This window comes from Pristis pectinata, chromosome 21 (genome assembly GCF_009764475.1).
Source record: "Pristis pectinata isolate sPriPec2 chromosome 21, sPriPec2.1.pri, whole genome shotgun sequence".
NCBI classification, from domain to species: domain Eukaryota; kingdom Metazoa; phylum Chordata; class Chondrichthyes; order Rhinopristiformes; family Pristidae; genus Pristis; species Pristis pectinata.
In genome coordinates, this window is record NC_067425.1 from 2,789,795 (window position 1) to 2,816,112 (window position 26,318).

General features: G+C 53.4%; 1 protein-coding gene across 1 annotated transcript; it reads right to left on the reverse strand.

Moving 5' to 3' along the window:
* Positions 1–10,821: 10,821 nt before the first annotated feature.
* On the reverse strand, positions 10,822–25,093 carry vtna (vitronectin a). The gene is made up of 8 exons (XM_052035470.1): positions 24,932–25,093; positions 22,070–22,186; positions 19,866–20,333; positions 17,859–17,998; positions 16,288–16,444; positions 16,047–16,199; positions 11,862–12,101; positions 10,822–11,058 (listed from the first exon to the last, which is right to left on the reverse strand). The coding sequence occupies exons 1-8, from the start codon at positions 24,990–24,992 to the stop codon at positions 10,949–10,951; spliced, it is 1,446 nt and encodes a 481-aa protein (XP_051891430.1). The 5' UTR covers positions 24,993–25,093; the 3' UTR covers positions 10,822–10,948.
* Between the last annotated feature and the right edge of the window lie 1,225 nt (positions 25,094–26,318).

The following is a 26,318-nucleotide window of genomic DNA, read 5'->3' on the forward strand; positions in this document are numbered from 1 at the left end:
GTCAGCCGGACGTTGCCGCACTACCTGTCTTGTGTGGATGAGTTCTTCCGAATAAACACCATTGACCACAAGTCCATCGGGCAGTGGTCACGCACACAGGGACTGTGGGTATGGTTGGGTGGTTCCCTGAGCAAACGGTTCAAACGTTCTGGCAGAACGCCTCATCGCCAGATCTGTCCAGCAAGCACCAAGACCTCACTTGACTGGCGGTGAGAGGGGCCCTCCCAGTCAGAGCTTTCCTCCACAGGCGACACATCATCCCCAATGCACGCTGCCCTCGGGAGGGCTGTGGTGGGGAGGAGACGGTCACCCACCTCTTTGCAGACTGTGGGTTTGCCCAGAGGGTGTGGAGACGGATGTGAGGGTCTGTCCCGGTTCATCCTCAGCAGCTGTGTGACAGAGGACTCTGATCTCCAGGCTGTTCCCGGGGACGCACACCAAGACAGACATCAGATGCTGCTGGAAGGTATTGGTATTGGTTTATTATTGTCGCTTGTACTGAGGTACAGTGAAAAGCTTGTCTTACAAACTGATCGTACAGGTCAATTCATTACACAGTGCAGTTACATTGAGTCAGTACACGGTGCATTGAGGTAGTACAGGTAAAAACAATAACAGTACAGAGTAAAGTGTCACAGCTACAGAGAAAGTGCAGTGCAATAAGGTGCAAGGTCACAAGAAGGTCATCAACTCGGTGAAGGACATCCTTTGGTCTGCCCGAAACCAGCACAGCGAGATGTCCATCAGGGAACACTGCCGACTGACACAGTCCCGGCTGCAGGAGTCCGTGCTGAGGGATGTACTGAAGCTTGGTGCAGCCAATGCAAAGGCTCTGTGGGGAAGGTCCACAGTCTTGGCTCCTTCCGCTACCGCACACGGTGGGGCAGAGGTGGGTGGGGAAGCCACTCGAACAATGAAAGGGGAGGGCCCCAGCAGGCCACACGCGGCAGTGGTGCTGTGTTTGTTTGTGCTTCTCTTTACACTACTGAACGTAACGGCCATGACTGTTAAGGTTTTGTTTTTGGCACCTGTTTCTTTCTTTCTTTGTATATTTTTTTATCATGAATAAAGTCTATTTTTGAAATTAAAGAAAGGGAATCTGGAGCAAGAAACTCTCCCACCAACCACCCTATCAACCTGTGCAGCCACCTTCAGGGAGCTCTGGACTTGGACCCCAAGATCCCTCTGCTCATCAGCACTGTTCAGGGTCCTGCGTTAACTGTGTCCTGTCCCTTTGCATTTAACCTCCCAAAGTGCAACACCTCACACCTGGCCGATTAAACTCCATCTGCCATTTCTCCGCCTGTTGTCCCGTAATTCAATCCTCACTGCTGTCCGATGTAAAGTTCCACGGTGCCACGAGGTCGATTCGATAAAACACATTTATTAGCAGTGGACCGCTGAGGAGAAGGCTCTTCAGCACTCAACAATAGTCGCTTCCTGAGTTCTCCCGGTACAAAGGGGTCGACAGAGATTTATACAGGTGTTGTCACGCACACTTAATGCATCCGGCGCCACGAGTTTCGGTCAACCCGAGACAGACGTCGCACCTATTGTTTATTATAATTGAGTTATAATCAAGAAACTCAAAGGGAGGTATCACCCCTTGTTGTTTAGACCAAGTTTCACCTGGATGTTTATTGCACCCAGTATCGCTACAGTCGAGCAGATCGGGACAGATCAATACCCGGAACAAGGTATTTAACACTCTGTCTAGTGAGTCAGCGGCTTGCTTGCTCTTGCTGGAGAGGTATTTTTTCTATCAGCTATAGGTATGGTCACAATTCTTAACCCTTTTATTCCCCACGCCCATATGTGCAACTGACCTATATCCCGTTGTATCCACAATGCTACCAATCTTTATATCATCTGTGAACTTACTAACCCACCCACCCACGTTTTCATCCTAATCAGAGTTTTATAAAGCTGCAACATAACTTCCTGACTCTTGGAATCAATGCCTCAACTAATAAAGGCGAGCAGAATCAGGATCAGGTTTATTATCACTGACGTATGTCATGAAATGTGTTGTTTTGTGGCAGCAGTAAAAATAAATAAATTGTGCAAAAGAGGAATAGCGGGGTGGTGTTCATGGGTTCATGGACCGTTCAGAAATCTGATGGCGGAGGGGAAGAAGCTGTTCCTGAAACGTTGAGTGTGGGTCTTCAGGCTCCTGTACCTCCTCCCCAATGGTAGTAATGAGAAGAGGGCATGTCCCGGGTGGTGAGGGTCCTTGGTGATGGATGCTGCCTTCTTGAGGCACCGCCTCTTGAAGATGTCCTCGATGGTGGGGAGGGTTGTGCCTGTGATGGAGCTGGCTGAGCCTACAACCCTCTGCAGCCTCTTGCGATCCTGCACATTGGAGCCTCCATACCAGGCGGTGATGGAACCAGTCAGAATACTCTCCACCATACATCTGTAGAAATCTGCAAGAGTCTTTGGTGATGGACCAAATCTCCTCAAACTCCTAATGAAGTAGAGCCACTGGCGTGCCTTCTTCGTGATTGCATCAATGTGTTGGGCCCAGAAGAGATCCTCTGAGATGCTGACACCCAGGAACTTGAGGCTGCTCACCCTTTCCACCGCTGACCCCTCAATGATTGGGTGTGTGTTCTACTGACTTCCCTTTTCTGAAGTCCACAGTCGGTTCCTTGGTCTTGCTGATGTTGAGTGTGAGGTTGTTGTTGCAACACCACTCAACCAGCTGATCAACCTCACTCCTGTACGCCTCCTCGTCACCATCTGAGATTCTGCCAACAGCAGTGGTGTCATTGGTGAATTTATAGATGGTGTTTGAACTGTGCCGAGCCACACAGCCGTGAGTGTAGAGAGAGTAGAGCAGTGGGCTAAGCAGGCATCCTTGCGGTGCGCCTGTGTTGATTGTCAGCGAGGGGGAGATGTTATTACTAATCCGCACTGACTGTGGCCTCCCAATGAGGAAGTCGAGGATCCAGTTGCAGAGGGAGGTACAGAGGCCCAGAGTTTGAAGCTTGTTGATTAGTACTGACGGGATGTTGGTGTTGAACACCGAGCTGTAATCGATAAACAGCAGCCCGATGTATGTTTTGCTGTTGTCTCAGTGTTGCAAAGCCGAATAGCGAGCCAGTGAGATTGCGTCCGCTGTAGACCTATTGCAGCAGTAGGCAAATTGTAGTGGGTCCAGGTCCTTGCTCAGGCAGGAGTTAATTCTAGTCATGACCAACCTCCCAAAGCACTTCATCACAGTGGATGTGAGTGCGACTTGGCAAGGGCCACTGAGCACACACCCTGCTCTTCTTGGACACTGGTATGATTGGTTGACTGAAGCGTGCCGTACACCTTCCTTACCACCCTATCAACCTGTGCAGCCACTTTCCAAGGAGCTATGGACTTGGACCCCAAAATCCATCCTAAACCTTTCCCATCCAGGTACCTGTCCAAATGTCTTTTAAATGTTGTAACTGTGCCCACCTCTACCACTTCCTCTGGCAGCACGTTCCACACACCCGCCTCCCTCAGGCCCTTTTTGAATCTTTCCCCTCTCGTCTTAAATGTATATTCTCTAGTTTTGGGCTCCCCCACCTTGGGGAAAAGACCATGGCGATTCTCCTTATCTCTGCCCCTCAAGATTTTATAAACCTCGATAAGGTCACCCCTCAGCCTCCTTCGCTCCAGGGAGAACAGTCCCGGCCTGTCCCGTCTCTCCTCATTACTCAAGCCCTCCAGTCCCGGCAACATCCTCATAAATCTTTTTTGCACCCACTCCAGTTTAATGACATGCTTCCTGTAGCAGGGCGACCAGAGCTGTACACACTGGTCCAAATGGGGCCTCACCAACATCTTGTACAGCTCTACCATGATGTCCCAACTCCTGTACTCAGTGCCCTGACCGATGAAGGCCAGCGTGCCAAACACCTTCTTCACCACCCTGTCTGCCTGTGTCACCACTTTCAGGGAACTGTGTACCTGTATCCCTAGGTCTCTCTGTTCTTCAACACTCCCCAGGGCCCTGCCGTTCACGGTTCAAGTCCTGCTCTGGTTTGCCTTTACCAAAATGCAACACCTTGCATTTATCTGAATTAAACTCCACCTGCCATTCCTTGGCCCACTGGCCCAGTCGATCTAGATCCCAAGGTAACCTTAGTCAACCTTCTTCATGGTCCACCACACCACCAATTTTAGTGTCACCTGCAAACTTACTAACCATGTCACCCACATTCTCGTCCAATTCATTAATACAGATGACAAGCAATCAATGTTTGAAAGTTCCTCTCTAATATCGTCAACATTGGCCTTGCCCCAATGTAGGACTTTAACCTGTGGACCAGTCCCATCCTTTTCCACAACTATTTTAAAACGAATGTAATGGTGGTGACTGGTCCCTGAGTGCTCCCCACGGACACTTCAGCCACTTGCCCAGCCTCGTTTCCCAGGAGGAGGTCAGGTGCTGCCCCCTCTCCAGTGGGGCCGTCCACATGTCGATTGAGGAATGTTTCCTGAACGTACTTAACAAATTCCTCCTCATCCAAACCTTTAACATTATGGCATTCCCAGTCGATGTTTGGAAAGTTAAAATCACCGACTACAACAACCCTGTTGTTGCAGCGACACGAAGACACGAGAGATTCTGCAGACACTGGAATCTGGAGCAACGCACACAGAAAGCTGGAGGAACTCAGCAGGTCAGGCAATGTCTGTGGAGGGAAATAAACAGCCGACGTTTTGTATTTGCTCTTCTAATTCCTGCTGATTACTGGGGGGCCTACAGTACAATCCCATTAAAGATCTCAGCACATTCTTACTTCTCCGTTCAACCCGTACACCCTCACTGGATGATCCCCCAGGAATGTCCTCTCCACGTGCAGCCGTGATGTTCTCCCTGATCTACAACACAGCTCCCCCTCCCATACCCACACCTCCACCCTCCCTACACCCTCTGTACCCCCATTAAAGCCCCGTCTATGATACCCTCAGCATCACGGATGCCCCTGAGTGAGTCCAACTGCAGCTCCAGCGGCTGGATGGGGTCAGTCAGGAGCTGCAGCCGGACACACTTCCCCCAGGATGGTCACCAGGGACACGGGGAGTCTCCCTGATTTCCCACATCCTGCAGGAGGAGCACACGACTGCCCCGACTGCAATAAAGCTAAAGTGGAAAGTTAAAAAAGACGGGGTGAGAGGTCACGGCTGTTGTCCTGGGGAAGGGGGTCTGACACCAGAGGATGTAGGTTTAAGGTGAGAGGGGAAGGATTTACAGGTGACCTGAGCAGCAACGTTTTCACACAGAGGGTGCTGGGTACGTGGGACGAGCTGCCAGAGGAGCTGCTAGAGGCGGTAACATTCCAACATAGACATTTGGACAGGTCCGTGGATGGGAAAGGTTCAGAGAGATGTGGGACAAACACAGGCAAATGGGACCAGCTCGGGTAGGCAGCTTGGTCAGCATGGAAGCGATGGGCCGAAGGGCCTGTTTCCTTGCTGTGTGACTCATTGATTGAATGACTCCACCTTCTGGAGAGGGACGGTGAAGGTTCACCAGACTGGTTCATGGGATGGCAGGTCTGTGGTACAAGCACAGTGAGAAGGCCAGGCTGACGTTCTGCAGCATTTAGCAGAATGAGAGGTGACCTCACTGAAACACAATGTTCTCTGAGCTGAGGGGAGGAGGGTGTTTCCCCTGGCAGAGGAGTGTCGAAGCAGGAGTCCCAGTCTCAGAATCAGGCCTGTTTCAGTGATGGCAGTTGAGAGATGAACATTGGGCAGGACGCAGCAGAGAACTGTTTTGTTCTTCAAACCACCGAGAAGTCCATTGGCAGGAGAGACAAACCACTGTCAGCACGCTATCCCCGGCCGATATCAGGGGTCTGATTACACACAACGAACGACCTCCTTCTCTGACACAAGGACATATCAGAACCCAACTTGTGCAAGCAATAACGAGTCAAAGGGCTAATTATTGTCCCACCAACCATTACTGCCCCCCCACAGCTAGATATCGTGCATTCTACCTTAGACATATAGAGTCATACAGCACGGAAACAGGCCCTTCGGCCCAACTGGCCCATGCCGACCAAGATGCCCATCTAAGCCAGTCCCACTTGCCCACATTTGGCCCATATCCCTCTAAACCTTTCCCATCCATGGACCTGTCCAAGTGTCTTCTAAATGTTGTTAATGAACCTGCCTCAACCACTTCCTCTGGCAGCTCGTTCCATATACCCACCACCCTCTGGGTGAAAAAGTTGCCCCTCAGGTTCCTATTAAATCTCTCCCCTCTCACCTTAAACCTGTGCCCTTTAGTTCTTGACTCCCCAACCCTGGGAAAAGACTGTGTGCATTCACCCTATCGATGCCCCTCATGATTTCATGCACCCCTCAGTCTCCTACGCTCCAATGAATACAGTCCCAGCCTGTCCAACCTCTCCCTATAACTCAGTCCCTTGAGCCCTGGCAACATCCTCGGTGGGGGGGGTGGGGGTGGTGGGGAGTGGGTGCAGGGGGGAGTGGGAGGGACTGTGGACACAGAAGTGCCTCTTGTATTGGATGTTGTCCTACCTCAGCAGGACAGAAGGTGTGTGAGAACACTACTTTTTTTTTTGCTGACAAATAGATGAAAAACACGACGATGCTGGAGGAACTCAGCAGGACAGGCAGCACCCGTAAAGAAAAACAGGCGGTCAATGTTTCGGGTCAGGACCCTTCTTCAGGACTGAAGATTGGGCTTCCCCTTTTCTGTCTAAGTTTGTCTGTGTATCTAAGTTTAACACCAGAGGACTCCTGGCCCACTGATGGCCTGGCCCAGGCCAGCTGGGGCTGTCGGTGAACAAAGCTTTACTTGCCCCTCTGCCCCTCTGCACTTAGGCCTCGGCAGCCTCCAGATGACCTGGATGAAGAGGCGTCCCTGCCTGAACCACCTCCCCCCCCCCCCCCCCCCCCCCCCCCCCAATCGAGGAGCTATAAATCAACAACCACCAGCCTGGACACCTCTCTGCTTCCCAACCCCAATTCATCTCCCCTCTCCTGTCTTTGTCATAGTCACACAGCATGGAAATGGCCCTTCAGCCCAACTGGTCCATGCTGACCAAGATGCCCCATCCAAGTTAGTCCCATTGGCCTGTGTATGGCCCATAACCTTCTAAACCTTTCCTATCCATGGACCTGTCCAGCTGTATTATAAACATTTTTACACCATCTTCCTCAACCACTTTCTCTGGCAGCTCGTTCCTTTTTTTATATTTTAAAAAAATGCTTCTTCCTACTAAATCTCTCTCCTCTCAACTTAAACCTGTGCCCTCTAGTTCTTGATCCCCCAGCCCTGGGAGAAAGATTGTGTGCATTCACCCTGTCTCTGCCCCTCATGATTTTATACACCTCTATAAGATCACCCCTCAGTCTCCTCATCCCCAATGAATAAAGACCTACCCTGTCCAACCTCTCCCTGTAACTCAGTCCCTCGAGCCCTGGCAACATCCTCGTAAATCTCCTCTGCACACTTTCCAGTTTAGTAACCTCTTTCCTATAGCAGGGCGACCAAAACTGAACACGACACCAAGTGTGGGCTCACCAGCACCCTGTACAACTGCAACAACCTCCCTACTTCTGTACTCAGTGCCCTGACTGATGAAGGCCAGTGCGCCAAACACCACCTTCACCCTGTCTGTGAACTTTCAGGGGACCATGTACCTGAACTGCAAGGTCCCTCTGTTCTCCAACACTCCCCAGGGACATGCTACTAACTGAAAGTCCTGCCTTAATTTGACTTTCCAAAATCCCGACCCGGTCCTTATTTGAATTAAACTCCACCTGCCATTCCTTGGCCCCCTTGCCCTGCTGATTAAGATCCCCAATAATTCAGGCTAACGTTCTTCAGTCAGTGTTACCGCCTACTTCAGAGTCATCTGCAAACTAACTAACCCTGCCTCCGATATTCTCAGCCAAATGGATGTGTGTGACAACCAACAATGGGCCCAGCACTGACCCCTGAGGTGCACCACTAGTCACGAGCATCCGGACCAAACCGTTCCTCCATCAAGCCAATTGTATATCCAATTAGCCAGCTTTCCCTGGATTCAATGTGATCTAACCTTGCAGGGCTGCCGACCACATGCAAACTTATCAAAGGCCTTTTTGAAGTCCACATAGACCATGTCTATTGCCCTGGCTGTATCAACCTTAGTCACTTCATCCAAACTCAGCTGAGTTCAAAAGACACGATCTCCCACACAAAGTTGTGCTGACTACCCTGAATTAACCCCTCTTTCCAGATGAACATTTATCTTAGTTCTCCCTACCCTCTGCAGTGACTTGCCTACCGCAGGTGTTGGGTTAACTGGTCCATAGTTCTCAGGTTTTTCTTTGCATTGTTAAAGGCAGAGAAATCGCCGCCCTCCAGTCTACCAGCACCTTGCCCATCACTAACAATGATGGAAGTATCTTAGACCGATCCCCCGTAACTTCTCCAGCCTCCCACTGTGTTCCTGGATATATCTGGTCAGGCCCTGGAGATTTGTCTACCTTCATGCATATTAAGTTATCCAGCACCTCTACTGCAATGCAGACTATTCCTATTAATGCCCCCTAGTTCTGAAGTCTTAATGTTCTCCACGGTAAAAACGTTTCATTGAGGACCTTGCCCATCTCCTGTGGCTCCACATATCAATGTCCACTTTAGTCACTTGAGGGGGCCCTATTCTCTCTGCTTTTTCCCCTTTTAACAGAATTAATCTCTTTTGGATTCTTCTCTGTCAAAGCTATCTCGTGCCCCCTTTTCTGCCCTCCTGATTGCCTTCTTGAGTACACTCCTGCGTCCCCTGCCCTCCAGGGACTCACTTGATCCCAGCTGCCTGTCTCCGACCCATGCCTCTGTCCTGGCCAGGGTCTCTGTCTCCTGTTAGTCAGGGTTCCAGCCTGTCCCTGCTCCACAAAAGGAACATAGACCTGCAGTTCTTGCTATGTCGTTTTGAAAATCCTCCCACTTGCTGGAGGTCACTTCCCCTGTAACAACCTAGTCCAGTCGAACTTCCAGCTCCTATCAAATACCGCCAAAATTCTCTGCCTCAATTTAAAAACTGAACCTGTGGACCATTTCTGTTCCTGTCCACAAATTCTGTAACATGAATAGAACTGTGGTCACTGGTCCCAGGTGCTCCCCCACTGTAACCTCAGTCACCTGCCCTGATGTCTTACCCAAGAGTGGGTCGAGCTTCACCCTCTCCCATGCAGGGTCTGTGCATCTCCTGAGGAAATGAGGTCGGTGACTGTGGTCTGATGTCCGGTGGTGGTCCAGAGGGAGGGAGGAGGGGGCCTTTGGAACTGATGTCTGGTCTCTGGAAATGGAGGTCAGCCCTCCAGGTGACAACAGCACGTTCCTGTCAATGGGTTTGCTGAAGTCGGGGTTTGTTCTGGGTGGGCAGAGAGCTGGAGGATGAGGGAGGGGCAGATTAGACTGAATTGGAGGGTGGAAAAATTGAGGCAGTCATTGTCACGTTGGCAGTTCCCAGTCAATGGTCTAGGGAGGGTAAGAGGGCGGGTGGATCTGGAATTCTGGAGAAGGGGACGAGGTCCATGGTCTGGGGTGAGGACTGTTCCCAGTGGGATGCTCACGACACAGACCGTGCAGGTGGAGTTAAGTGGTGGGATCGGTGGTCCTCGCTGCTTGGGCTCCAGAACTGTGGAACTATTTCATATCCCTCAACAGTACCTCGGGCGAGTCAGAGATTGGGGGCTGACACCCTTGGGGTATCGGGCACAGGGAAATCACCACGCACAGGTTCCCCTCTCGGGCGCCATCCAACCTGCAGCACTATCCCACTGTAAAACCTGCTCACACTTCCGAAGATTCCCTGATGGGATGTAATTGTCTCCGGCAGAGCCCACACTTCCCACTGGGACCGTCCCTGTGAAGGTAGGGGTGACCCACTCCCGTCCTTCTGGTGAAGGGGCTCCCAGTGTTGTCCTGGGGGAGTTCCCGGGATTAGACCCAGTGGCGGTGAAGGACTGGTGATGGGTTCCCAGGTCAGACACTGGCTGAGAGGGGTTCCCTCTGGGATGTCACTTCCCTGAACTCGGACCCACTGGAGTTACTCCTGATCCACTAGTTATTCCTGACCCACTGGGTAACAGGCCTTGCAACACAGCTCCTGCTCCTAATACACGATGAACCCGGCTCCTCCAGCTGTATCCTTGGACCCAGACAGTCCCCTTTCAGAACATGGGAACCCTGGGTGTCCCCCTGACCCCACTCTGCCCTCTTCACATCCTGAAGCAGCCTGGGCTCCAGTGCTGGGAATGGGATTAAACAGGGGGTGGGGGGGCAGTGGGGACTGAAGGATCTTCTAAGATATCTTTGTTAGTCACATGTACATGGAAACACACAGTGAAATGCATGTTTTGTGTAGAGTGTTCTGGGGGCAGCCCGCATGTGTCGCTACGCTTCCGGCGCCAACATAGCACGCCCACAACTTCCTAACCCATATGTCTTTGGAATGTGGGAGAAAACTGGAGCACCCAGAGGAAACCCACGCAGACATGGGGAGAATATACAAACTCCTTACGGATCTTGCGAGATTTGGTGGAATTGGGGAGGTGGTTCAGGGAAGGGGGAAGGTACCCTGGTTTTATATTGGTTTGCTGTCTCACTGGTGGACTGACACAGGAGAACAAAGATTCCCTCATCCAGTGACTCCCAGGCCAGTGGACACTGGGCCAATGAATCCTAGTCCAGTGAACCTCTGGTGCAGTGACTCCCAATCCAGTGAACCCCTGTTCCAGCAGCCCCAGTACGGTGAATCCCCAACCAGTGAATCCTGTGGTAGTTTGATTCGAGACAATAACCATCGCAAAGGCAGGCTACTCTGGTTTTATTTCCTCGTTACTCATTCCCTGCAGCGTCACCTCCCACTGGCACACTCAAGGAATCTGCAGCAGGCATCTGTGGCTCAGCGGGTGACGGTTCTGTCCACAGCTGGCATTATTCAGACACGTGCTTGCACTTGAACCAGTACTTGGCGATGGATCGTGGATATCGGGGCCAAGCACGGACTACCCTCTTGGTCTCCAGGTCAACGCGGTAATATTCACCTGAAATCACAGTGAAACACTTCATTCTTTGCTTTGGGTTTATGATGGAGATTGTATCCTGACCACCCTCCGTGACCCCAGTCCCTGATGTCCTCTGCAGTGGTCCATCTGTCACCAGCTTCTGCCGCTCTCCAACGCCGGCTGGGAGGCACCCAGCACTGCTCCCACATCCTGAATGAGCATCTCCCTGGAAACCCCAAAGGCACTCCAGGTCTCGGACTCACTATCCCAGGAACCCTGAGCATCTTGCATGCCACCAATGGCTCCAGCCTCCCTGGGCTTGGACTGTGGAATGGGAGTGGGAGTGGGAGAAGTGGCCATCAGCAAACAAAACCTGGCAGACGTTGGAAATCTGAAATATGGACCCAGCAGGTCAGGCAGCATCTGTGGGGAGAGAAGCGGTTAACAGTTCAGGTCTGAGACCTTCATCAACCTGAAATATTGGCTGTTCCTCTCTCCGGAGAGGCTGGTTGAGTAGTTCCCAGCACGCTCTGGTTTTATTGGGAGAAATGAGCCAGGGATGTGACTTTGGTCCAGGAATCACTGATCCAGTGGCCCCAGATCCAGTGAACTTTGATCCAGTGACCACCCCCCCCCCCCCCAATCCAGTGGTGCAGTGTATGTGTCAACAGCCAAGGCTTTAGGATCCCACATCCAGCTGTGACCTGTGCCATCAGCAGCCTACACTAAACATCTGCATTGTGCTGGCTGTGTGGTGGGAAGTTTGCCTGTCCCAGTCCCCAGAGTCGGGGGGCTGGTGGGAGGAGGTGGGTGGGGAACTGGTGAGGAGCTGGCCCACTTACCTCCCACAAAGAAGTAGACGCTCTGGCTGGGCATGAGGGTGAAGGGATCATCCTCTGCACTGGACGAGTGCTGCCGCCGCTGACCCTTTGGCCAGCGTTGTCCATAATGGGGATGCTTCCTCTTCCGCTTGGGGTTCTTCAACTGCCGGATCATGAAGAGTTTCCCGATCATCGCCGAATCCACATGCGTAGGAAGCCCACGCCAGTACCGACTGATGCGGAATGGTCCGGAGGCACCGGCTGCAAGGGGAGGTACAGGGTGGTGTCAGATCGACCGGCCACGGTCACCCAGCCAGATGTGTACCCCCATCTGGGCACCCAGCACCCACAGCTGGACACCCTGGAGCCTTATACCCAGTGATCGGGAAACTTGGAAACAATCCTTGGGTGTGAGGTCGCTTGGAAAGGTGAGGAATGATTGGGAAGAGTCAACATGGTTTTGTGTAGGGGAAATCCTGCCTCAAATCTGAAGAGGTGACCAAGAGAATTGATGAAGGCAGGTCGGTAGACATGGTTTACATGGACTCTTAGCAAGGCTTTTGACAGGGTCTTGTGTGGTAGGCTGGTCCAGAGGATTGGGGCATACAGGATCCAAGATGTTTTGGCAAACTAGATCCAAAGTTGGCTTGGTAATGAGAGGCAGCTGATAGTGCTGGTGGTGGGGGGGGGGGGGGGGGTGTTCTGACAGGAGGTCTGTAACTGGTGGTGTTCTGAGGGAGTGCTGTCAGCACCTGTCATTTATGGAAATGACTTGGATGAGAATGTTTCTGGTCTGGTAAGTACGTTTGCTGATGGCACAGACACCGATGAAGTCGCAGATGGTGAGATGAATGCCCACGGATACAGAGGGAGGTAGACCAGCCGGGAAGTTGGGTGTGGAAGTGGTGAATGGAATTGAATCCAGACAAGGGTGAGGTACTGCATCTGGGTCGTCCAATACTGGCTGGACGTGTACAGTAAACGGCAGGGAGCTTGGGGTGTTCGTCCTTGGTGACACAGGCGGATAGGGTAGAGAAGGCATTTAGCTTGCTTGCCTTCATAGGCAGGGGTATTGAGTATGAGAGACGGGACCTCCCATTGCAGCTGTACGAGTCATTGGTGAGGCCACACTCGGAATATGGTGTGAAGTTCTGGCCACCACACTATAGAAAGAAGTGGTAGAAAGAATGCAGGGTGTTGCCTGGAACAGAGGGCTTCAGTTACAAGCAGAGATTGGAAAGGCTGGGATTGTTCTCCATTGGAGCGTAGAGAGCTGAGTGGTGACCTTATAGAGGTTTATAAAATTGAGAGACATGGGTCTAAAACTAGAGGGCACAGGTTTAAAGTGAGGGGGGAGATCTGAGGGACAACTTTTTCCACGTGGTGGTGGGTATATGGAACGAGCTGCCAGAGGAAGTGGTAGAGATGGGTCAATAAGAAATATAAGACATTTGGACAGGAGTGTGGGCCAACTGCAGGCCAGTGGGATCGGTGGAGATGGGCATCTTGGTTGGCATGGACAAGTTGGGCTGAAAGGCCTGTTTAGAGTCAAAGAATAATGCAGCACTGAAACAGGCCCTTCAGCCCAACTCAAGCTATTTCTGTGCTATACAACTCTGACTCAGAATGCACAGCTGGATTCCCACAGCTGGGTGCCCACAGCTGGATACCCAGGGCTTTCATCACTGCTTTGAGTTAGCAGTTCTCTCCTCATCCCGGAGCAAGACCTGGATCACACTTTGGGCAGACTTTTAACTATTGAAGAGCACAGTAAATGGGAGCAGGACGAGGCCACTCGGCCCCTCGGGCCTGCCCTGCTATCGTCAGATCTTGTCTGCGTTGTCCTGGTCGCTCGGTCAGAGGGGAGGGAACAAGATGTTTGGGCAGGACAAGGATCTCGGCCTCAATCCCAACTCCTAGGGATGGGGGGTCGTGGGGTTGTGGAGAGGACCTCCTTGGGGAGGAGGGACCCTCTGCCCACCGCACCAGGTTTCCCCACCCCTCAATGAGATTCCCCCAAGATCAGCCTTCACTCCCAGGACCCATCCCTGTCCTAAGCCCCAATTACAGTTGGATTGTCCCCAACCTCTGTGATCAGACCAAGAACCACTCCCTTCAACCCTCCTGTCCTCATCCACCTGGGCCTGTGTGTGACCAGTCCACCAGGGTGCCCCCTCCCTGACCGACCCTGTGCTCGAGGGCGGGGGGGGAGTCTTTGCTGCTAAATCAACCTCACATTCACAGACATTCTCGGGAAACATCCCTCTGGCTCACCGATCCCAAAGCCAGAGGCAACCTTTCCTATCCTCGCCTTGCTTCACCTCCCTGTCCCTCACCCCTGACAAAAGGGACACGAGGCTGTTCAGCCCCTCTAACCAGGTCCATCATCCAACTGGATCTGCACCGTTCCCAGCCCTGAACCTGAATCATGTGGCTCAGAGCAACGGGAGACTCAGGACACAGGTCAGGTTCCAGTCTAGACGAAGGGTCTTGACCCAAAATGTCAACTGTCCACTCCCCCCTCCACAGATGCTGCCTGACCCGCTGAGCTCCTCCAGCAGATCGCATTGCTCCAGGTTCCAGTATCAGCCATCTCTTGTCTCCATAGACTGGTTATTGACGGGTTGATGGGATCGATCGCTGGTGTCTGAGAGTGAACCGAGTTTACTGCTCCTCTGGTAGTGCAGCACACCCTCAATGGGCTGGTGTGGCACAGAGGTTATGTTATCAGACCGAGAACCCCGAGGCCTGAGCTAACAGTCCAGAGACGGGAGTTCAAACCCTAGCACAGCGAATGTGGGATTTAAATTCAGTTCATGATCTCGAATATATTTTGAGTCTAGTTGTTGGCATTGCTGACCACAAAACTACCAGACTGTCAGTAACCTCCCCAAGCGGAGGGAATCTGCTGTCTACCTGGTCTGACACATATGTGATTCCAGACCCACCAGTGTGGTGGGTTCTCTGCCCACTGTGGGGGGTGGCACTCGGTTGTTTCCGGACCCCCAGCACTGAATTCAGAGAGCAAAGTCCCCCACACAAACACTGGGTTGGAGTCGAGGGACTTGTCCTTGGGCTGGTTGAGCTATGGAGTGATATCACCTTCCTCACTGGATCACACCGTGCAGACCGCCTACCTGACTCCATCACACACCCTCGGTACGTCCTGTCCGAGGCAGGACAGACACAGGGTTGGTAAGGATGGCACTCCTCGAGTGACTCCACACCCCACCGTGTCAGATTGCCCCTGATCACCACCTCCAGCTGATGAATCGGGGCCCTTCCATCGCTGAACAACACTTGGAGGTAGCCCTCAGTGGGGCAAAGGCACAGAAGGTGCTCTGGGTGGGGGCTTCAGTGTCCGTCACCAGGACAGGGTGGGTGACCACTGACCTAGCTGGCCAAGTCTGGAAGTTTGGAGTTGCCAGTCTGGGTCTGCAGCAGGTAGTCAGTGAACCCCTTCCTTGTCCTTGCCTGTTGTCGGGACACACTGTGCCCATCGTTCTGCAGTCCGATGGGTTCCCCGTGGGAAGTCTCCCCACGTGTTACACTGGGGAGTGTTCCACAGCGCAGACCTGTGCAGCACAAGTTGGGTCAGACTCCCAGGCAAGCTGCCATTTCTGTGGCATGGAAGAGTCTGTGTCCCACGTACACACCAAATGGGAGAGGTTGCAGCCCCCGTCTGATTGTTTGATGGGGCTGCTCCTCAAGTTCTGGTTGGACTTCAGTCCCACTCTCCTGGGGGAGGTGGGTGGGTCAGAGGCCGGTCACAAGAACGAGCAGTGGGTCCTCGGGATCTGCCCAAACCAGCTGCCTCAGTGTCTGGATGTGTCTGGAGAGGGAACACGGGGTGTCCACTAACTCCCTGGAGGCCTTCCGGGACTGGTGGGAAACATGGGCTGGGGTGCGGCCTGGATGGTGAGGGTTGTCTTTTAATTTTGGAGAACAAAGTGTTAGATTGGAGCTCCCTCTGCACTCTCCTGTTACACCCAACACCCCCCCCCCCCCCCCCCGCCGCCCCCCACCGGGGATGGGAAAACACATACTTCGCTATCTTAAAGGGAGAGAAAATGATTAAATAAAATACAGTGAACTAAAGAAATGCAAAAGTGAGAGAAAGGAGGAGGTAAGATAGGAGAACTGGAGGCAACACTGGGGACGTGGGGAGGTCCATGATTAGCAGAACAAGCCGTTGCCGAGGGTTACCTCTCCGGGGTGATTCGAAGAGCATGGAGAAGAAGTCCTCCCAGCTGTCAGCCATGATGTAGGTGTACCTCTGGAAGGGGATGGAGATGGATATTCTCGCGCAATCCAGCTGGCTCGGCTGATTGTTAAAGACGTACTGCCAGTAGTCCCGACCTGCAGAGGAAGGGCTGGTCAGAAGCTGAGCTCCGTTGCATCTGCCGTTAGTTACAACAGTGTGATGTGGCAGGAAGGCCCACCTTACCCTTGAAGAAGTAAACTCGCTCTTTCCCACTGATGCCGGATGCTGGCAATGCCAGTGCTGCGTCAATGCTGCTCGGAATTCCTGGAAATCCATCCCTGATCAGCTTCGGGAAACCATCCTCCATGATCCCATTGTTGAAACGCCAGTACAGATTATCCTGGAGAGGGAGCAGGAGGTTCCACTAGTGCATCCACCTCAAGGCAGAGCACCAAACACAGCTCATCCGCACAGCTGGGCCAAGGCATCCAGTGAGAGCCTGCATGGCTCCCTCTGCATCATCCCATCACTCCCGCGCCCCCCTGCCCCCCCCCCCCCCCCCACCGGGGTCAGACCCTCCTCACCATCCCATCACACCCTCCCCCGGGGTCAGACACAGAGTGAGGCTCCCTCCACACTGTCCCACCACACACCCCCACCCCAGGGTCAGGCCCTCTACATCATCCCATCACATCTCCACCCCTCCCCCGCCCCCGCCCGGGGTCAGACACAGGGTGAAGCTCCCTCCACACCGTCCCGTCACACACTCCCGGGGTCAGACACAGGGTGAAGCTCCCTCCGCACCGTCCCGTCACACACTCCTGGGGTCAGACACAGGGTGAAGCTCCCTCTACACTGTCCCATCACACACACCCGGGGTCAGACACGGTGAAGCTCCCTCCGCACCATCCCGTCACACACTCCCGGGGTCAGACACAGGGTGAAGCTCCCTCCGCACCGTCCCGTCACACACTCCCGGGGTCAGACACAGGGTGAAGCTCCCTCTACACTGTCCCATCACACACTCGCAGGGCAAGAGTAGCATGTGTTTGATACAATGAATCTCCCTCTGCACTGTGCAGAGCGAGTCAACTGGTCGGATCATGAGGAGTTGCAGAGAGCCATGGTTGGGTCATTGGAGCTGCATGGGCTGCGAGAGTCCCTGAGCATTGAAGCCAAGACACAAGCTGCAGCCTCACCGCCGTGGCTGGGGAATTGTAAATTCGAGGAAGGCATTGAGCCTGGGGATCAAAACAAACTCCTCTCAGTACCAGTGGGTGTTCAAGTCCTGGGCTGTGGTAAACCACCGGGTATCGATGTCCTTCAGGGTATCCATACCCTCTGTACCCCGCCTGGTGTGTGTGACTCCATACCCACCCTAGGTGTCCGATGCCCTCAGAAGTGGCCGTGAATGACCATCGTTTCAGAGGCAATCGGAGACAGGCAATGAACGCCGGCTCAACAAGCACAATTGAGTTAAACTGATGTGCTTGGGTTGAGGACTTGGGGTCATTTGTTGGGGGCATTTACACGATCCCATCACAAATTCCAAGTATGTGGGTCAGACACAGCGTGAAGCTCCCTCTACACTGCCTGATGCCAGTGTCATGTGACTCTGGACTCCAGGACCACTGATGTGGACCACCCTTGGTCTGGGATGGCCAATGGGTGACCCTCGGTTTTCTCTCCCCATTGTTCCTCCGTCTCCACCTCTCCTCACCGTGGAGCTCAAATAAAGTGCAACTTGATGCAGCAAAGCGATTCAAACAGAGCAAACCAGCCCAGGGCATGTCCCAGCCCCTGGTGCCTCGGACCTTGAAGAGATAGGTCTTTCCCTCGCAGTTTATTCGTGTGAAGGCAGCGTCAATGGGACCCTGCAAACCCCACACGGCCTGAATCAGCTTGGGATATCCAGGAGCAACACCTTCCTTATCCAGTTCGTAGAAGTGTTTTCCTGGGGAGAGAGAAACAAAATGGGTCAGACACTGTGTGAAGTACACTGTCCCGTCACACACTCCCGGGGTCAGACACAGAGTGAAGCTCCCTCTACACCGTCCCATCACACTCCCGGGGTCAGACACAGAGTGAAGCTCCCTCTACACCGTCCCATCACACACTCCCGGGGTCAGACACAGAGTGAAGCTCCCTCTACACCGTCCCATCACACACTCCCGGGGTCAGACACAGACTGAAGCTCCCTCTACACCGTCCCATCACACACTCCCGGGGTGAGACACAAACTGAAGCTCCCTCTATGCCGTCCCATCACACACTCCCGGGGTCAGACACAGAGTGAAGATCACTCTGCACTCCAAGGAATAAAGTCCCAGCCTGTCCAACCTCTCCCTGTAACTCAGTCCCTCAAGTCCTGGCAATATCCTTGTAAATCTTTTCTACACTCCTTCTAGTGTAAAAGCATCCTTCCTATGGCAGGGTGACCAAAACTGAACACAAGACTCCCAAGGTGTGACCTCACTAGTGTCATGTACAGCTGCACCATGACCTCCCAATCTTTATACTCAACAAGGAAGCCAGTGTGTCAAAAACCACCTTCACCACCCTGTCTACCTGTGACTCCACTTTCAGGGAGCCATGTACTTGTACTCCTAAGGTCCCTTTGTTCTACAACACACGCCAGGACCCTACTGTTCATTGTGGAAGTTCTACTTGATTTGAGTTTCCAAAATGCAACACCTTGCACTTATCTGAATTAAACTCCATTTGCCGTTCTTTGGCCCACTTAGCTGATCAGAATCCCACTGCAATTTTTGATAATATTCACTGTCCACTATACCCCCTATGTTAGTGTTATTTTCCCTGGGACTTTATCAGAGTCTAGGGCAAGGTACCCTCCAATCGAAGTGCTTCCCCATTGGCAGATTAGTTCACCCCGGCTCTGCGGCCGCTGTCTGAGTGTTTGAAGGGGCTGCCCCCCATGTTCTGGTTGCACTTCAGCCGCACTCTGCTGGCCTAAGGGCACCCGGTGAGGAGGGGGGTGGGTGGGTCGCAGAACCTCCTCATCGGTCAGCTCCTGAGCCTGGCCTAGGTGGCCACTCGTGGGTCCAGGCAGTGAGCCGTCAAGGGTTCTGCCTGAGCCGCCTGCCTGTCCCTCTTCTGAGGATACATCCGTGCCTGGGTGTCCCTGGAGAGGGGGTACGTGGTGTCCACTGGCTCTCTGGAGGCCTTCTGGTGGGCACTGCAGTGTATCCTGGATAGGGAGGGCAGCATTGTAATTTAACCAAGTTGTCAGTGATATCTTAATATCAGAGAAAATGGGCTTCTCTTCCACTGACACTGGTCACCAGTGGCTGAACCAGTGTCATCCCAGGAAATGTGGGCAGTATTGGAAGTTATTCAGCTTTGGTCGTGTGTGAAAAGCAAACTTATTGTCAAGTTCCAAGTTTGTAAATAAGAAACAGGATTGGAGTGAGGCTGCTGAGGCCCGTCCCAGCAGCTTTGTTCTGGTGGTTGGTGCCAGGGTGGGGGGGTAAAGTGGCTGCTGGGGGCAGGGCTGTGTGTGGCACGGTGTCACCAGCGTCTGCCCACAGCCAGCAGGCAACAAAGGTGTCCAAGGCCAACTGAGAACACGGGCAGAGGCATGCAGACACAAGCCTGGCGTGACTCAGTGGGATCTCCCCGCACCCAAAGCGGGAGCCAGGGAGTTCAGGCTTGTCAGCTGCGAGGGTGCAAGTCAGAAGCTCTCTCCCCTACCATCCTGTCCATGATGCAGAAGAAGGCTGGGAGAGTGGTTGGGGCAAACGTGCACATCGATCGCAACGGTGGAACAGGCTCGAGGGGCTAAATGGCCTTGTCCTGCTTACCCTGGAAAGCAAAGATCGATCCATTCTTCAGGTCGGTGAACGCATCAAATGGGCTTTCATTGAAGCACACGTTCATTGGTTCTGGCTCTGGCTCCGGTTCCAGGCTCGGCTCCAGTTCTGGTTCCAGGCCGGGCTCCGGCTCCGGCTCCGGCTCCGGTTCCAGGCTGGGCTCTGGCTCCGGTTCCAGGCTGGGCTCCGGTTCCAGGCCGGGCTCCAGCTCTGGCTCCGGTTCCAGGCTGGGCTCCGGTTCCAGGCCGGGCTCCAGCTCTGGCTCCGGTTCCAGGCTGGGCTCCGGTTCCAGGCCGGGCTCCAGCTCTGGCTCCGGTTCCAGGCTGGGCTCCGGTTCCAGGCTGGGCTCCAGCTCCGGATCGGGATACTCTTCAAACGTCCCATTCCCAAAGAGATCAGAGTCTCGTGTTTCAAAACCATCAATCTCATCCTCAGGAATGGCAAACACATCCCCACGGGCTGACAACAGAGAAAACATTGTTAGTCAATGCTACTAAACTAATCATTTTCTCAATAGAGTCAGACACAGAGTGAAGGTCCCTTTACACCGTCCCGTCACACACTCCCGGGGTCAGACACAGGGTGAAGCTCCCTCCGCACCGTCCCATCACACACTCCCGGGGTCAGTCACAGGATGTAGCTCCCTCCACACACTCCCAGGGTCAGACACAGGGTGAAGCTCCCTCTATGCCGTCCCATCACACACTCCTGGGGTCAGTCACAGAGAGAAGCTCCCTCTACACCGTCACATCAGATAAAATCCATCATCAACTGTAAGGAAGTTACTCCAGCAGTTTGTTTATTGCTGTGAAGACCCATCTGGTTCACTGAAGCCCTGTAGGGAAGGAGATTGGCCGTCCTTACCTGATATGATCCACACGTGACTCCAGACACACACCAGTGTGGTCGGCACTGAACTGCCCTCTGAAGTGTCCCAGCAAGCCAGTCAGTTAGTAATAGAGAGATACAGCACAGAAAGAGGCCCTTCGGCCCACCGAATCTGTGCTCTCCATCTGCCATGCACTTACCCTAACCCATTTCATTCCCATCAACTCCCACCAGGTTCTACCCCTCACCCACACACCAGGGGACAATTTACAGTGGCCAGTTAACCTACTGACCTGCACATCTTTGGGATGTGGAAGGGAAACGAATAAGATAAGGCAAGAAAGATTTCTTTATTAGTCACATGTACATCGAAATGCACATTGAAATGCACCTTTTGCATAGAGTGTTCTGGGGGCAGCCCACAAGTGTCACCGTACTTCCAGCACCAGCATAGCACGCCCACAACTTCCTAACCCGTACGTCTTTGGAACGTGGGAGGAAACCGGAGCACCTGGAGGAAACCCACACAGACACGGGGAGAACGTACAAACTCCTTACAGACAGCGGCCGGAATTGAACCTGGGTCGCTGGCGCTGTAAAAGCGTTACGCTGACTGCCACACTACTGTGGAGCACCCGGGGGAAACCAGTGGTCACAGGGAGAACGTGCAAACTCCACACAGACAGCGCCCAAGGTTGGGATTGAAGCCGGGTCTCTGGAGCCGTGAGGCAGCTGCACTACCCGCTGTGCCTGTATCTCCAGCATGGAGGTTCTGACGTTGATCAACCAGCTCCACAGAGAAGCAATGTCATCCACCCACATAACTCCCAGGAGCGACACCCGCATGTACGTACATATGTGTCCATGTCTGTGTGTACACGGATGTATGTGTGCCTTCCGCATGTGTGTGTGTGTGTGTGTGTGTGCGCGCGCGCACGTGTCAGTGTGTGTGTGCACGTGTCAGTGTTTGTATGTGTGTGTGCATGTCAGTGTGTGTGTGCACGTGTCAGTGTTTGTATGTGTGTGTGCATGTCAGTGTGTGTGTGTGCACGTGTCAGTGTTTGTGTGTGTGTGCACGTGTCAGTGTTTGTATGTGTGTGTGCATGTCAGTGTGTGTGTGTGCGTGTCAGTGTTTGTGTGTGGGTGTGTGTGTGGGTGTGAGCGTGTCAGTGTGTGTGAGGAGTGGTGTGTGCGTGTCAGTCTGTGTGTGTGAGCGGATTTGTGTGTGCGTGTCTGTGTGTGTGTGTGTGCACGTGCGCGCATGTCAGTGTGTGTGTGTGTGTGTGTGTGTGTGTGTGTGTGTGTGTGTGTGAGGAGTGGTGTGAGTGAGTGTGAGGTGGTGTGTGTGCGTTGGGAGCACTCTTTACTTTTCACACAGACGGAGTAGTAATCCTTGCAGCAGCTGGCGTAGAAAGCACAGAGGGCATCACACTGGCACTTCACCGCCGGCTGGAAGCCCAGGTCACAGCGACCAACGCAGGATCCTGTAAAACACACACAGCGCAGGGAGCTCAACACAGGGCACCACTCGCCAGTCATCGTGTCAAAGCAGGTTCAGTCCTAAAACACTGTGGGAAGGGCGGAACTGAAGGAGAGTCACACCGCCCCCCCACAGTGTGACCCTCCCTCAGTACCACCCTTTTTTTTATTATAAACATTTATTAGCTAAAAGCTCTACAAAAAGGACAACCAGTGTCAATACACTACATCTAATACAGAAAAGCAGAAACTACGCAACGACAGAACTACAGTAGAGAATGCAAACTAATACTAACGAACACACACGCAACACTACACCCGTTAACGCAACACGCGACACTTCAAATAAGAATCGCGTTTGTACCGTCCATGACACACGCGACCCCCTGAGGGGCCCACCGAGCACGGAACTCAACCAGGGTGCCCGTGGAGACCACGTGCTCCCTTCAGTACCACCCCTCCCACTGTGTGACCCTCCCTCAGTACCGTCCCTCCCACAGCAAGGGAGGAGAAAGACAGAGAGAGACTGAGAAGAAAGGAGAGAGTGAGTGAGAGGAAGGAGAGAGAGAGAGAGAGAGAGAGAGAGAGAGACAGAGAGACAGAGAGACAGAGAGACAGAGAGACAGAGAGAGAGAGAGAGATGGAGAGAGAGCCCTAGCTGCACATTGACCCACAGCTCAGGTTTCTATAGTCACGAGTGACTGGGAATCTCTGCTCCATGACCACTCCCAGCGGGGACAGAGGGTCCGAGGTGGGATTGAGGAGCTCGGTGCTGAGATCTGGGAGCTCCCAGAGCCCCAGGATCCATGACAGAAGGAGAGCACCACCTCACAATCTACCCGCCCACCCATCACCCACCTCCTGGCCCGTCTCCAGGAGAGTCTGTGGCTCCCTCATGGGCCTCAGCACCCACAGAACCAGAGTGGAAGGGTCATCCTGGATCCCAGGGGGAGGAATCGTTCCCACTGGCAGCAGCAGGACTGGTGCCTGGGACATGTGCATGCTCAGATGGGTCTCGAGCCCTCCCTCCACCCTGCCCTGTGCTTTGACTGACCTTTGGATCTTCCTCTGTTTGCATGCTGGGGAGGGGGGTGGAGGGAGGGGAGGGGAGGGGAGCGGAGCAGAGGGTGTGCTCAGCACCTCCACCACATAGGACCTCTGCCTTCAAGCAGCCACCCACCTCTGCTTGAAGCTATACCGGTCACTCCTGCATCGTCACTGGGTCTGAATCCCAGGACCAATGCTTCCTGCATGGAATTATAGAGGGATCCACCACAGAAAGAGGCCCTTCAGCCCATCGAGTCCATGCCAACCATCAACTACCCATTTACACTAATCCTACATTAATCCCATTGTTTTATTCCCCCCCCCCCAGATTCTACTCTCACCTGCACACAAGGGGGCAATTTACAGGGGGGATTAACCCACAACCCCCCCCCGTCACTGGGCTGCAGTCCTGTCCCCCTGCAGGCAGGAGTGATTGACAATGGCAGCTCACCAGCAGCCCCTCGAAGTCATTGCCAATGCGCGGACCCTGAATAGACAGACGAGGACGTGTATCTGGACAAATCACCAAGGCAGAGAGGGCTACAGACCCACGGCTGGTCAATGGGATCAGTGTCGATGGTTACCTGATGGTCAGCATGGGCAGCCCAGCCCAGCAGAAGGACATTTGGCCCATCTGCCTCATGCCAGCTCTCTGCAGAGCGATGCACGTGGCCCAGTTCGCCTCACTCTCCCCCCTTGGACCCACAGGTTGACTCCCCTCCAGTGCTGATCTAATTTCCTTCTGAGATCATTGACCGTCTCCACTCCCACTGCCCTGACCCCCCCCCCCCCCCCCCACAATCCCCCCTGGCAGAGGTTGCAGGGACATTAACCCTCGCTGTGCCAGGATGGTACTTGATGTATCCACCGAAACCTGCAGTTGTGCCCACGGTCCTTTCTCATTCGCCAATCCTCTGGCACCTCCCCATATCTGGAGAAGATCAGGGGGTTACTGGACCCCTTCCACTCTCTCCACCATCCACCCCTCCCTAACCTCCCTTCATAACCTGGGATGCAGCAGGCAAGTTGTCCTCACTGAGATGGCCAGCCTTTCCCGTACATGGTGACCATCACTTTTCACCCCACCCACCCCCTCCACCACCTCTTCTGCTGGTACATTGTCCACATTCTCCTCCTTAGTCAACACCGCACAAAGTGCCCACTGAGGCCTCCAGCCTTACCCCACACCTCCAAACATGCATCACCCTCTTGGTCTCTAATGGGCCCCATCCCATCTCCCACATCACACTTGCTGTTCACAAGCCGATGGAACATCCGTGGGTCCGCATTCACGTCACTCCTCACCAGCCACCTTGTCCTCTTCACTACTCCCCTTATCTTACGTACTCGGCTGCTTCTTGGTTGAGGACGTTCCATCACTCGCAGCCTTTCTGTAGTTTCATCGTATCCCCTCCAGCCCTCATCGAGCCAGGAGCCCGGGGGATTCCCCTGCCCTCCTCTCCTGTACCTGACACATCTTCTTGAAGATCCCTCACAGATCTTCCACCGATCCTTGGTCATCTTGTTCTTTCGTTTCCCCCCATTTTCTGGTCCCCTTATCACAACACCTGACTAAACTGGGTCTCTCATCAATGGATACCTGGCCTGACTGAAGTAGGCCCCATTTTCAGTGGTCTCACTAAACAGGGCCCAGGGTTACTGCCAGAAACCCGGCTGTGAAAGGGGCAAAGCATTGGGGTTACCTTCGTCTGCAGCCACGGCGCTGAGGCACGAGAGGGTGAGAAGGACGACCAGCAGCTCCATGACTGAACATCCGCTGCACTCTGGAACGGGACCTCAGGATTTAACCTCCCTGTGTTTGCGTTGTTGGGACATTTGTTTAAACTGTCCTGTTGACTTCCAGTAATGTTTAGCGAACATTTGAAGCCTATCGATTTTTGATTTTATTCTTGTAAATTGCCAAAGTTCTTTGACGTGGGTTTGGAAATGAAGCTTTCTTTATATTGAGCCCATCACTGGGGGTCCGCTCTGTGCTGTGCCCCAGAAATTCTGGGTGAACATCTCAAGCCCAAACTCCACAGGACGTGCCAGAGAAAGAGTTGTTTCATGCCTGAGTAAGCACAGGGGTTCGCTTCATCTGTAAACCAGTGACTCAGCAACATACGGCAATGACTGGGGCCACTTTTGGTGCCGTCATTTAAAAGATAAAAATATTTTAATTTTCAGTTTTCCTGTACCTCTGGCACCCAGGACATTCCTGGGGTCCTGGGAGATTTGGAAGTGTGGTCACTGTGGAAATTTAGATATACAGTGGGAAAATCCCTCCGTACTGCCCCTCCCACAGTGTGACCCTCCCTCAGTACTGCCCCTCCCACAGTGACCCTCCCTCAATACTGCACCTCCCACAGTGACCCTCCCTCAGTACTGCCCCTCCCACAGTGACCCTCCCTCAATACTGCACCTCCCACAGTGACCCTCCCTCAGTACTGCCCCTCCCACAGTGACCCTCCCTCAATACTGCACCTCCCACAGTGACTCTCCCTGTACCACCCCTCCCACAGTGCAGTGCTCCCTCACCACCCCTCCTATAGTGTGACTCTCCCTCAGTACTACCCCTCCCAGAGTATGACATTCAATGTGTGTGTGTGTGTGTGTGTGTGTGTGTGTGTGTGTGTGTGGGACCCATCCCCCAGTGAGGATCAGTGTGTGTGTGGGACCTGTCCCCCAGTGAGGGTCAGTGTGTGTGTGGAACCCGTCCCCCAGTGAGGGTCAGTGTGTGTGTGTGTGTGTGGGACCCGTCCCCCAGTGAGGGTCAGTGTGTGTGTGGGACCCGTCGCCCAGTGAGGGTGAGTGTGTGTGTGGGACCTGTCCCCCAGTGAGGGTCAGTGTGTGTGTGTGGGACCCGTCCCCCAGTGAGGGTGAGTGTGTGTGTGGGACCCGTCCATTACGAGAGTCATTTATCAGTGTGTCCGTAGTGCATATTGAAGTTTTGATTTGCTTTACAGGATGGTATCACCAACTTGTGAAATAAATAAACAATGTTACGTAAGATAAGATCTTTATCAGTCACGTGTACATCGAAACACACAGTGAAATACATCTTTTCCGTAGAGTGTTCTGGGGGCAGCC